The sequence below is a fragment of the Rutilus rutilus genome, assembly GCF_951802725.1.
Source record: "Rutilus rutilus genome assembly, chromosome: 11".
Taxonomy (NCBI): domain Eukaryota; kingdom Metazoa; phylum Chordata; class Actinopteri; order Cypriniformes; family Leuciscidae; genus Rutilus; species Rutilus rutilus.
This window is the reverse complement of record NC_140216.1, coordinates 12,826,710-12,839,590: the sequence shown is the minus strand read 5'-3', so window position 1 is coordinate 12,839,590 and position 12,881 is coordinate 12,826,710. Positions and strand designations below refer to the sequence as shown.

The following is a 12,881-nucleotide window of genomic DNA, read 5'->3' as shown; positions in this document are numbered from 1 at the left end:
TTGTGACAGATGTTCATTGCACAACATGATTTACCCCTAGTACATGGTCTTGAATCAACATCTTTTGTTGGTCCTGAAACTATTTTCATACAATCATAGCCCTAACCTTATCACTGAAGTAGAGGGAAATGATAGGCTGATATGAATGTTGTTAAATCCCCCAAGATTAATGCAGCCTGCAAATCCTCCTGGGATGCTCCTACTTGGCAGTTGAGAAGTTGCAATTATGAAGTGATGTAGTGATTTTGGTTGAGAAAAAAAAATAACATGTTGGGCAATTTCATGTATTTCTCGTTTTTCACTTTCTGACAAAGAACAAGCTTTTTTAGTGCTTGTGCAACATAATAAAGAGCAAATTATGCAGGGGGAAAGTTATGTATTTTCAAAATCTCACTTGGTACAAAAAAATGACACTCCCAACCAAGCATAAATGTTTGTGTTTTGTGTCCTTTTAGGCAAACTGATGACGCTGCATCTTGATTATTAATACACTATTTACCATAATATACAACTACAAAATTTATAAAAACATAATTAATTAGTTGTCATTTATTTAAATATGAAAATAAATGTTATTGATGAATAAAAAATGATTGAAAACACATTTTTAATCATATCTTAACTTAAAACTCTTTTGGGAAGGTCCACTTTACATGTACATTACTCTGAATTTACTCATCATATATACTTTATATACAAAGGTTTCATGAATAATGCCCTAGGTGTGTAATTTATGCTTTATCTCCATATTGAATCATTCTCTCAGGTGCTTTTGCATTTGCAGTACAAACCAAAGCTAATTTGCCACACAAGCGCATTCCATTCAACTGAGTTTTTCTGTCTTGTGTTTGCAGTGGTTTATGTCTGCTGCAAGTGGGAGATATTTCGCAAGCTGATGGTGGAGTTCTGGAGACGGGGTCATCCTCAGGAGGAGTATGCATTCTTCTTCATCGATCTGTTTGGACACAGTCTGCAAAGCCACCCTGCTAAACCATGGGCACATGGAGATGCTGATGACAATGCAGCCAGGGAGGCATTTAAAGTGAGTAAATGTAAATGTGCTGATGTGAATAGTAATAATACACAGACAGGGCCCAGAGGGGGCCCGGATAAATTTCAGATGTGGTTAACCTGTGACAGGCCCCATGACAAATAAAAGTGAAAAAAACATAATTTTTTTATATTATTTTTTATTTTATTTTATTATTATTTTTTAAGATATATATATTTTACATGCATTTTCATCTAATTGAAATAGGAAATGTCAAACCATGAAAATGCGACACTCCCCACAGATTTCAAAAGGGAAATGCATAGGCATATTCACTGTGAACACATAATTGTGCAGGTCTTTGTTGATGTGTGATTAGGAGCCAGCTGCAGCTGTGTTTCCTGTTTTCAGATAGGATCAGACAGAGAGACACGCGCAGAGAAATATGACTGGATTTTTGAAATATGCGGAAATATGACAGCTCTGGAGGTGCTAGTGAAGGCTGTCGCATGGCTTCATGTCTTCATGTGGCTCACTGCCAACATGACACCCCCTACTGTGCCTGAAAATAAATTTTCTAAATGTTTATTTAGGCTGAAATGAAATGTCTTATATTTTTCGGAATCCTTTTAAAAAATATATTTTGAGTAGTTTGAGTTAGTGTCACAGTTGATTACATAAAATGTTATATCTATGAAAATGAAGGTTTAATAGGATCTCACTGGGGTTTCGCTTGATTCAGAGCCAATTTATTCAGTTCTACCAGAAAGACTCGGGAGATAGAATGATGTAACAAAGCATTAACCCTCTGGGGTCTGAGGTGTTTTCTGGGCCCTGGAGGTGTTCTGACATGCATTGGCATTTGTGTTTATTTCTGTTACTTGTGACATTTTCATGGCTTAAGTCTGATTACACTGTATGTAGCACAAACTCTGCTACAATAATATGTCAGCAGCATGTATGTAAAAGTTTGTAGTTTTGAGATAATGACATTTATGCAGTGTTGGGGAAGCTACTCTGAAACTGTAGTTTGACAAGCTACAAGCTACTCGTAAGTTAAAGTAGTTAAACTACAGTCAAGCTACCCTTTTGGAAAAGTAGTTAGCTACACTACAAGTTACTATCAAAAAGTAGCTAGCTACATTGAAACTACTTTAGATTTTTTTGAACAACGTATATTATAAATAACTGAATAAGTGTCTGAGGAATGTTTTAAGTAAAATATTTAGTGTTTAAAACAATGCAATACAATTATGATTTCAAAGAGTATTGTTTTATTACACACAACACTCAAATATCGTCTTGCTCCATCATGGATAATATGGGTGTGTCAACCCACTTCTGTACGTCAGTGAACCGTTAGCCGCAAGATGCGTGATTAAACAACAGGTGGCGGTAATGGCAAAAAATTTGTTTGTAATCTAACAAGAAGAAGAATATCCTTGCATCGCGCTGATTCGCGCAGGCTCGACAACAAAACGCAATGTAGCTTTTGCTCGCGCTACACCGCTACTTGCTGCAAAAAGTAGTTAGCTACTGGAAAAGCTACACTGTTTAAAAAGCAACTGAGCTACTGCCAAGCTACTGAAAAATGTAGTTAAGTTAGTAGCGTCGCTACTTGTAGTTAACTACTCCCCAACACTGCATTTATGTGTGGTTTGTGAAAAAACAAACAAAAAAATGGCTATTTGATTGTTTGGATTTACACAACATAATCAAAAGATACACAACAAATGAGAAAAAAAGCACATTATTGAACACACTGATCTAAAGACAGAGACTTGAACAGTCACACACCTTTGTGCCATTCCTGAAACTTAGTACATACCTGCCATTTCCAAGGTGTTGGATTTTTCACTTTACCATGTTCATGTACTGAGACTCATGTGAATGTTGAATTCAGCAGGACTCATCAGTGGGGCATCTGGTCCCTGTAAAAAAGAAAAAAAAGAAACCCTGTGAACATGCTGATATCAGGAGAACCTATAGGGCTGCACGATTTTGGGAATACATTTTAGATTTTTCTGCTTAAAATTCCGAGTGGGATTCAAACCATGGTCTCTGGCGTGGGAGGCAGGCACTCTAACAAGGACGATAAAGACCCATGCCGGAGACCACTGTTTAAATCCTGCATTTGGTGCCGTGACCCGGATTCGAACCGGGGTTGCTGCAGTTGAGGTAGCTCTGCCCCGCAATATAATGAATGCAAATGGCGAGTTTTCCCACTTCATGCATACATTTTACAGCAATATTTAAACTCCTTTACATCTGCAAGACCATATTCTACATCACTTAATCCTACCCAATACCTAAACTTAACAACTACCTTACTTACTATTAATATGCTGTAATTAGGAGTTTATTGAGGCGGAAAACTTAGTTAATAGTTAGTTAATAGTGAGAGTTGGACCCTAATCTAAAGTGTGACCGACATGAATGATACTTATATTCATGCAGCTTGAAAAAGAGAAGTGCGTTTTTACTTTTATGTGCAATCAAACTAAAGAGTTTTATCTGGTGGGCGATAATGTGGCCGATAATATGTGCGAAAAATCCTGAAAAAATGTATCTGCTCCAAAACTGGCTTTAAACTGAATAGGAATGTGTTGTGTTTGACAGAACTCAATGTTGTTGTTTTTTTCACTCTAAGGAACTGCATTATAATGAGTTCTCACACAGACTCAGCGAGGGTCTATTTACATTCGTTGGCATTAACTAACAGCTGTGGTGAGCTGACATTTACTTATCCGCAGAAAGAAATCATTCTATTATGCTCATGATACAGCTAACAGTTGGTACAAAAATGATTTCATCAACTGTTTACATCGGAGGTGATTGTCCTGTTTGGACATTTATGTAATAAAAGCTAAATACTGCAGTGCAAAGAAAAACTTGCTCATCAAGCAGTTGGTCAAAGCCATGACAAAGTGTTCAATCGTAATTTTGTAATCTCTACAGACTGACACTATAGTCTGTTGAGACTGACACTAGCTTTAAAGTCAAAAGTGAAATCTAGTTAAAGTGAAATCATAATAGAAAATTCTTATTTTTATGGAGTATTGCATTGTTTAAATGATTTATCCATTATCTAATTTGAGAAGCCATTTCACTTATATACGACAATGCAGAAGATTTTCACAACTTCCATTTCCAGCTGACTTGTCTAACAAACTAGACCAGTGTTTGCAACCTTTTTGTCTTATGTACCCCCACAGTTTCATTAATAAACGTGTCATGAGAAATAAAATTTGCCTTGATCTTTTGACATATAAGAGGTCTTTGTACCTTTAAAACATCCTGCAAGTTTCATAGCTTAAAATGTCCTCATTATAAACAAAGCATTTATTTAATTAAGCTCCAAAAACGGCTCATTTGGAAGTTGTGAGATCTGTGATGTAACATGGTCACACGTCATTTGCTTACACTGGATGTGAGTGTTGCGTCACATCAAAAGCAAATAGAACCTATTATAATCACTGACAATATCTGCACTGGATTCAGTTTACAGATGCGTGTTCAGTTTCTTACATACTCCACACACTTGAGTCTGCCGACAAGAGGACAAATGGTAGAGTAAATGGATACATAAAGGAACATTTGCTTTCACGCATCCTGTTTAAATGGACCATTTGCTCATTTCTGCAGAGACCTCTGGGGCCGGTTGCATAAACCGCTAAGACTAGTCTTTTGAGTAAATTACATAAAAACATAGATTGGTCTAATTTGATAACGAAAAGTAAGACTGACTTCCCCTTGACTAACTGCTAGTGGATTATACTTGATCTTAAAGGGGTCATATAATGGTACATGCACTTTTACAAGTTGATTGTACTAAAATGTGTGTTGGCAGTGCCTGTACACAACCATCATAAAATGATAAAAATCTATCCAGTGTTTTTTTTTTTAAATCTCCTTATATGTTTTCTCCCATCTCAAATCAAGCCGTTTGATTTTGTGACGTCACAAAATTGACGCCCCTCCCACGATTGTTGATTGACAGCAGTGTTTCAACACAGACCTGCCCTCGCTCGTGAGCGAGCTGTCAATCATAGTCCACGCGGACCGGCGCGGTCATTGTTGATACGCTGGAGCACTGTCTATGAGAAGAATGGCGTCTAAGCGATTGTGGTGTTCTGTTCTTGGGTGTAATAAGGAACACAGCAGTCATTTTGATGTTCCTAAATCCGAACCGCTGAAGACGCAGTGGCTGAGTTTGTTTTTGAAGGGAATATTCCTCATGATCAACGTCAATGCTTTCATGTTTGCGCGAATCGTTTCACACACCAGACTGCTTTACAAACGAGGCTCAGTAATGTTATAAAGCTGGTTTTGCTAAGAAGCTGCTCCTGAAAAAAGCTGCTCCTGAAGAAATTTTTGCAAATTGCTTGCTGCAAGCTTCACAATGAATGCGGCTGTTTACACTCGGCATGTTTTCTATGTACGACGTTCTCAATATAATTCATAATCCCACGTTTATAATGAACAACGCGTTATGGTTATTGTGTTATTAAAACTGTGTATGCAGTACGCACAGAACAGAGGGGCGGGGTGAGCAAAGCTCATTATCATTTAAAGACACATGCACTTAAACGGCGTGTTGAAAACAGAGCTGTTTTTGACCAGGTAAAATGAGTGTTTTCTTACAATACTAATGAGAATTTTTAATTAAAGTATATTACAGACTTTTAATTTAGACCCTAAAGAATCATATTAGCTTGTACAAAAATGGCATTATATGACCCCTTTAAGAGACTGTCTTAACAATCGGCTATGTTTTTGCAACTGACCCCAGAAGGATACCAACGTCAGGAACAAGTAGATGGTTTATTTAATGGCTTCATGGATGGATCGAGTCAGAGGAATATATGTTACCTCAAGGAACATATTAAAATAACAAATGAATCCATGTCATGAACCCTTTAAAGTACCCCTTCACTGACAACATGTGAAATGTGTGCCCTTTTATATATATTTACACACTGAACCCAGATTCTAAGAATATTTGTGTATATTTTAATGATATATACATATATTAATAAGTATGAAATATCACCCATGAGTGAAACACATAATTTTTTACAGTTGTTTAGGAGAAGACCATCTGAGGACTTCTGCTACATGTCAGTTGCAAAACACCTATTAAATATGTAAGATTAAGTCCACATGGGGACATTTGTTATATAATTTATTGCAGAGTCCAGTGCTGGAATTGTCCAGGTGTTTTGATATGATTCAAGAAATATTAAAACAACTAATATAAAAACTATTTTATAAGAACTATAAAGCCTCCTCAGTCTGCTTCCCGCCGAGAGCACCCTCCTGCTCTGCCCACGCAGGCATTCACCTGGGCCGAAGCAAGGAGCAAATCCCTCTGATGAAGGACCTCCTTTCTTAGAGACGGAGCATCCTTTGGCGGAAGGTTTGAGTACCCTACCACCTCAGGTGGTGGCTACCATCATTTCATCTAGAGCCTTGTCCACGAGATACGCCTACGCTCTTAAGTGGAACCTCTTCGTCACCTGGTGTTCTTCTCGCAGAGAAGATCCCAGAAAATACCCGATCAGGTCTGTGCTCTCCTTCCTCCAAGAAGGGTTGGAACGAAGGCTGTCTCCTTCCACCCTGAAGGTTTATGTGGCTGCAATCTCTGCACACCACAACCAGTAGGACAGCATGACCTGGTCATCAGGTTCCTTAGAAGGGCCAGGAGGTTAAATCCTCCCGCCCCCCTCATATGCCCTCTTGGGACCTTGCAGTGGTTCTATCTGCACTGCAGAGAGCTCCCTTTGAGCCATTGCACTCTGTTGAGCTTAAGTACCTCTCTATGAAGATGGCGCTCCTGGTTGCTTTGGCCTCCATCAAGAGGGTAGGGGACCTGCAGGCATTTTCCGTTGACGAAGCGTGCCTGGAATTCAGGCCGCCTAACTCTCACGTGATCTTGAGACCCTGGCCTGGATATGTGCCCAAGGTTCCCACCACTCCTTTCAGGGATCAAGTGGTGAACCTGCAAGTGCTGCCCTTGGAGGAGGCAGACCCAGCCTTGGCACTGTTCTGTCCAGTACGTACCCTTCGTGCTTACGTAGACAGAACGCGGTGTTTCAGGACCTCAGACCAGCTCTTTGTCTGTTATGGTGGGAAGCTGAAGGGAAAGGCTCTCTCCAAGCAGAGGTTGTCTCACTTGATAGTGGACGCCATTGTCTTGGCTTACCAAGCGCAGGACCTGCCGTGCCCCCTAGGGGTGAGGGAACACTCCACTCGGAGCGTGACTTCCTCCTGGGTGCTAGCGCATTGCGCCTCACTAACAGACATCTGTAGAGCTGCAGGCTGGGTGACAGCCTACACATTCGCGAGATTCTACAATCTCCGTGTAGAGCCAGTGTCCTCTCATGTACCCAGTGCTCAGTAGGACCTGCTCGGTGTCATCGCTTTTTGATGCGCCATTCCACTCCACTGTTGATGCCGTCACCAGAGTGCATGCCCGGTTGGTCAGCCCTCGTGATTGGCTAGGTGCCTCCATGTGCAAGGTTCCCGGTTGGGCAACCCCCACATGTGTATTTCCACTGTAAGTCTCCTCCGAGCACGTGTTTTCCCTCGGCAAGACCCCTCTTGCCATCTCGAGGTTGAAACATTCCACCCTGCGGGCTGGATACCTCTGAGTTCTCCATATGCATCCCGTACTCGGGTCATATGTGTATTCTAAGTCCTCCCTCTGGGTAGGCGCTGTGTCACATATTCCATCTGGGATATGCTACCCAGTGTACCCTGGTATTCTTGCGTTAGCCTGGCCCTTCACTCGCGCAAGCCTCATGACAAGGAGCTGGGGCTTGCGCAAGACACTGGAAGACAGCCACATTGGCTAGATTAGATTGGGACCCCCATTTCGTCAGTCACTGACGTAACTCGTAGTGACTGACTGAAAGGGAACGTCTCGGTTACATATGTAACCCTCGTTCCCTGAAGGAGGGAATGAAGACGTTACGTCCTTATGCCACTGCCGCTGTGCCGCTGTACCGCTGAAATGGCCGGGGCGCACAGTCTCGGCTCCTCAGCAGGTAACATAATGCAAGATTGCACTCGTGGCTCTTTTTATACCCACGCGGTGGGGCGGAGTTTGCGATGCAAATTCTGCAGACCCATGGTATTTTCATACCATTGGCTCGTTTTCTAATTCTCTAAGGTGATAGGGCTCTCTAGCGAAACCCCCATTTCCTCAGTCACTGACGTAACGTCTCTGTTCCCTCCTTCCCCCCCCTCCTTACATACGTAACCGAGACGTTATCAAGATTCAAGATTCAAGATTTTATTTGTCACATACACAGTTATATACAGAATATACAACCAGTAGTGAAATGTAAATAGGGTGAACTCCAAGATAGTGCAATGTTATAAAACACAAAAAATATTAACAATTTAAGCAATATAAGATAAAATTCTAATAATAATAATAATTAAAAATTAAATAAATAAAAATAATAATAATAAAAAAAAAAGATCTGTAAGCTAACTGAGAATATTTACAGAAATGTACAGACAATAGAAACGAGGTAGTTACATAGCAGCAGTGTAAAGTGCAGGGATGCAGATTTGTAGCTTCGTTACAATAAGAGCAGTCAGTGCTGAGTGCAGGTATTAATGTCCAGAGTGCGGGTATGATGTCCAGGGTACAGATAATGCTAGGAGGCCGAGTTTACTGATGTATCATCAACATCAGTTCCCATTATCCCCATCCACTTCACATGAATCAAAATCGGTTATACACAAAATCTAAGAATCCTCAGAGGACAGACACAAAGTGGAGGCTGAGGTGGCTTTTTCAGAGTTTGAAGATTTGAGAAAGCTTTTCAATTTTAAGACAACAGCGTTTTCACTCACATTGTCATAATTTGGCTGTTTGTGGCACAGATGCAAAAGAAAATTGTTTATGACATTCATTTTGGCACAACACAGTTGAATTATTTGATCAACAGATCAAATTTAAAAAAAAAAATCAGAGGAGGTGACCATGAAAGAGCATAAACAAAGCACTATGGGCTGTGTGGAGGGAGCTGTTGTTCGTTTGCAGCACCTTTTTTAAATTTAAAAAGCAGACTTCCAAACAAGCCAATATGCTATTCAGCATAAGTGTTTTTAATATACATTAATATAACACTTTTAAATAAATCAATATTCATTAGTTGTGTTTGCTGTTATCTTTAACCCTTTAAAGCCTTCAGTATCATATTTGATATGCAAATCTGATATATGCATGATCGAAACTGCACTGGAAAACCTGTTGTACACAATCTACTATATGCCTTCTGTCATCTGATTTATAGTTTATACTTTTTTAGTAAGTAAATTACCTTTTAGTATAATTGTAAAAACGTCCACCTTCAGGCTGTGGTACACATTTATTTTTGCTGTAAAATCTTTAAAAAAAAAAAAAAGAAAGAAAAAAGAAAGAAAAAAAGGTAATTGTACTTTCATAACATTCATAATGTTAGTAATATTTTTCAAGATTAATATTTACTGGACTGAAGCAGTTCTGAAGTTTCCTTTATTATCCATACATCCTTTTTTTCATGTTAAAATGTATTTTATGTATTTGATACATCAGGCTTTTAAGAATTTATATTTCTGTCAGGACCTTGTTCAGGACCACTACCGTCAAATACGATTGACAATTAGCATACAGTTTGGATTGGTGGTATGGGTCCGTTCTGGGCGAGAACTCCCTGCACATCCATGCAGCCTAGCATGAATAAGAGCAGGGAGAGCAGCAATAACCCCCTTGGGGTAAACAGAACAGAACCAACATGAATGTTTGCAAATATATTTAATTCACGATTTTAAAGTACAACATAATTCGAGAATTTATTCTGATTCAAGGGGAATCAGAATGCCAAATCCTGACTGGGCGAGAGGAGGAGCTAGGGATGGAGGAGGGTAATTAGCTCATGAGAAACATGATACCTGCTGATAATACTGAAGGAGCTTATATATGTATACGGTGATAGGTGTCGTATTCCTATAGGTAGATGTGGATCAGCTGAGAGTCAGCTGATGCGAGCTTGACTAACGTGACCTGCCAGAACTAACGCTACGCTTGATGTTTATCTCTTAATCATCATTACATAGACCCCTTCAATGTAATAGACCGGCATATTGTGTCAAGGTATGCACTGTCTTTGCCACCACAGGAATGGGAACAGTACCATAATAAACTTGTTTTAGCTAATGGCGACTGTCTACCTGATCCCGAGCTCCTAACAGAATGGGTAGACAGCGTTAGCAAGTGGCCAGATATTCAATGGTACTACAATCTATTCAGATAGATACTGCTATCTGCTAAGTCTGTAGCATGACACAGGACACAATTAATGCCAGATATCAAACTTCACCTAACTATTAAATCAGTCTACAGTTTACAGAAAACATTTGTTTACTTACCATGGCCTAACTCTACCGTTGTTGTCACAATGTTGGCGCTAACCTGCGGCTAACTACTAGCAGCTGGCTACGTCTGTAGCATGACACAGGTCCATGACATTTACAAAACTATTAACCTGCATAGCTTAACGTTATAGGCTAGTGTACAGAAAACTGTTCATTATTTTATTTTTTTATAAACGGGCAGACTGGGACAATGCTACGATCAAAGAGGCTCGTGTTTGTAGTGCTCACGTCATATCAGGTAAAATCATCCTTTATCATCCCTTTCTGTTAGATTAAGCTCAAAAGCCTGGATTGCATGAACAGTTTTCTGTACACTAGCCTATAACGTTAAGCTATGCAGGTTAATAGTTTTGTAAATGTCATGGACCTGTGTCATGTAGACTGATTTAATAGTTAGGTGAAGTTTGATATCAGGCATTAATTGTGACCAGTGTCATGCTACAGACTTAGCAGATAGCAGTATCTATCTGAACAGATGTCGTCTATTTTTTTTAAACGGATGAGATCCTGCAGGAATCCTGAAAAACTTGACTCCACACCTGGTGCGATTTTCACAGTCCACGACGCAACAAGTAGGCATTTTTTTCTTGACGAGAAATTCTCTGGTTAACACACAATTCAATGGGATGGAATGAACTTTCTGACCCTGACCTGTGAACTGCAAATTTTCCTGTGACGTCAACCGTGAAGGGGTCTATTGCATTGCATTATATCCAGGAGAAAATTCCATGCACGAGGGAGATACCGAAAGTGTTTAAATGTCTCAAATTCTCTTGAGAGACGAAATAGCGATGAGAAAGACAGTCTTTAGAGCAGGGTTTCTCAAACTCGGTCCTGGAGGGCCACTGTCCAGCACAGTTTAGCTCCAACCCTGATCAAACACACCTAGCTGTGAGTTTCTAGTGATCCTGAAGACATTGATTAGCTTGCTCAGGTGTGTTTGATCAGGGTTGGAGCTAAACTGTGCAGGACAGTGGCCCTCCAGGGTTTGAGAAACCCTGCTTTAGAGAGATAATCTCAAAAACTTAGAATAAGTTTAGGGAGCTAGGGAGAGGCCTTCTAGTACAACAGCCAAGTCCCATGTTGGCTCCCTCTTGCGGACTGCTGTCCTCAGCCTCAAAGTGCCACAAAGTGCCACAAAGGAAACAAGTTATTATTGGGTGTCTCCCCAAAGATACTCCACTCCAAGGGAGGTAGTAAGCAGCTAGTGTCGCCATGTACACCTTCAGTGTGAAGGGGGATAACCCTGCGGAGAAGCTGCAGGAACTCCAGCACTGCACCCACTGGGCAGTTAACCGGGTCCAACTTGTGCTCTCCACACCAGGAAGTGAAAAGTCTCCACTTCAAGGCATGCAGTTTCCTTGTGGATGGAGCTCTGGAATCAAAGGGGCTGGATGGCTGAGTGAGAACCACAATGCATGGTCTCTTGGGATGCGAACAGGTCGGCCTCAGCTCGACCAAAGTTCTCCCCGGGCCTCAGCCCCTGCCTCGACAGGATGTCTGCCCCCTGATTTAAGTACCCTGGGATATATATCGTTCTCAATGAAAGTAGCTTCCCCTGGGCCCACAGAAGGATCTGGTAAGCCCGACAAGGAGCTTCCAGCAAGGGCCCTTGAGACAGGAACCAAGGTAATTTCCACATGACTAAGGCACGAAGGCATCGCCGCGTGACCTTGATCATGCGAAGCGGGTTTCCCCTCTGGGAGAACCCCTTGGTTCTGAGCAACCACTGCAATGGTCTCATGTACAACTGGCCACAAGGTATAATGCTGGACGCTGCTGCCATCAGACCTAACAGTTTTTGAAACTGCTTTACAGTGGCTGGCCAACGAAAGGAAGAACACCATATTGGTTTGCTTCGCCCCTGAAAGCGAACCTCAGGAACTTCCTGTGTTGTGGAAGGATGAATATGTGGAAGTATAATTACCTTTAGATCTAACGTGACAAATCTGTCCTCGGACCTGATTTGTGACACGACTTGCTTAAGAGTAAGCATCTTGATTTTTTGTTGAGCTTCCCTACAGCGCAGATCTAAAATTGGAGAATTCCTCCCTGCTGGGCGGAGGAACCCGTTCTATAGCCTCTTTTTGCAGAAGAGCTTTTACTTCTAGTTCCATAACCAGAGCCTGCTCGGGACCAACCACTCAGGGTATGACCCTGCCTGCAGGACCCAGCGAGATATATTTGGTAGAAGTTTCCAATCTGCCAGAAGATCTACTAAGGATACCAGACTGGCCTCTGGTGTATTTCGAACAGCAGGCACAGTGCCCTGAAGCGGTGCACCGGCAGGGAACAACTGGCCTGACCACTCTAGAGCCCACCTCGGAAGGAGCGAGCAACCCTTGGGTAAAAACTCGCTGGGACCCTCTGGACCTGGCAGGTGAAGGCAGAGAAAGGGCAAAGCCCATCTCTAACCCCTCTGCCAGATCCATTTGCGAACCCCACGACTCGAGCCGCC

The 12,881-nt window shown here is 41.3% G+C and overlaps 1 protein-coding gene across 1 annotated transcript in view; it reads left to right on the top strand.

Annotated features, from left to right (window-relative positions):
• The window catches only part of npr1a (natriuretic peptide receptor 1a), a 116,154-nt gene that overhangs the window by 21,486 nt on the left and 81,787 nt on the right, over window positions 1–12,881 (top strand). Inside the window, exon 3 of the mRNA XM_084424018.1 lies at window positions 855–1,042. Within this exon, the coding sequence (XP_084280144.1) occupies window positions 855–1,042 (188 nt within the window). The remainder of the gene's footprint in view (window positions 1–854; window positions 1,043–12,881) is intronic.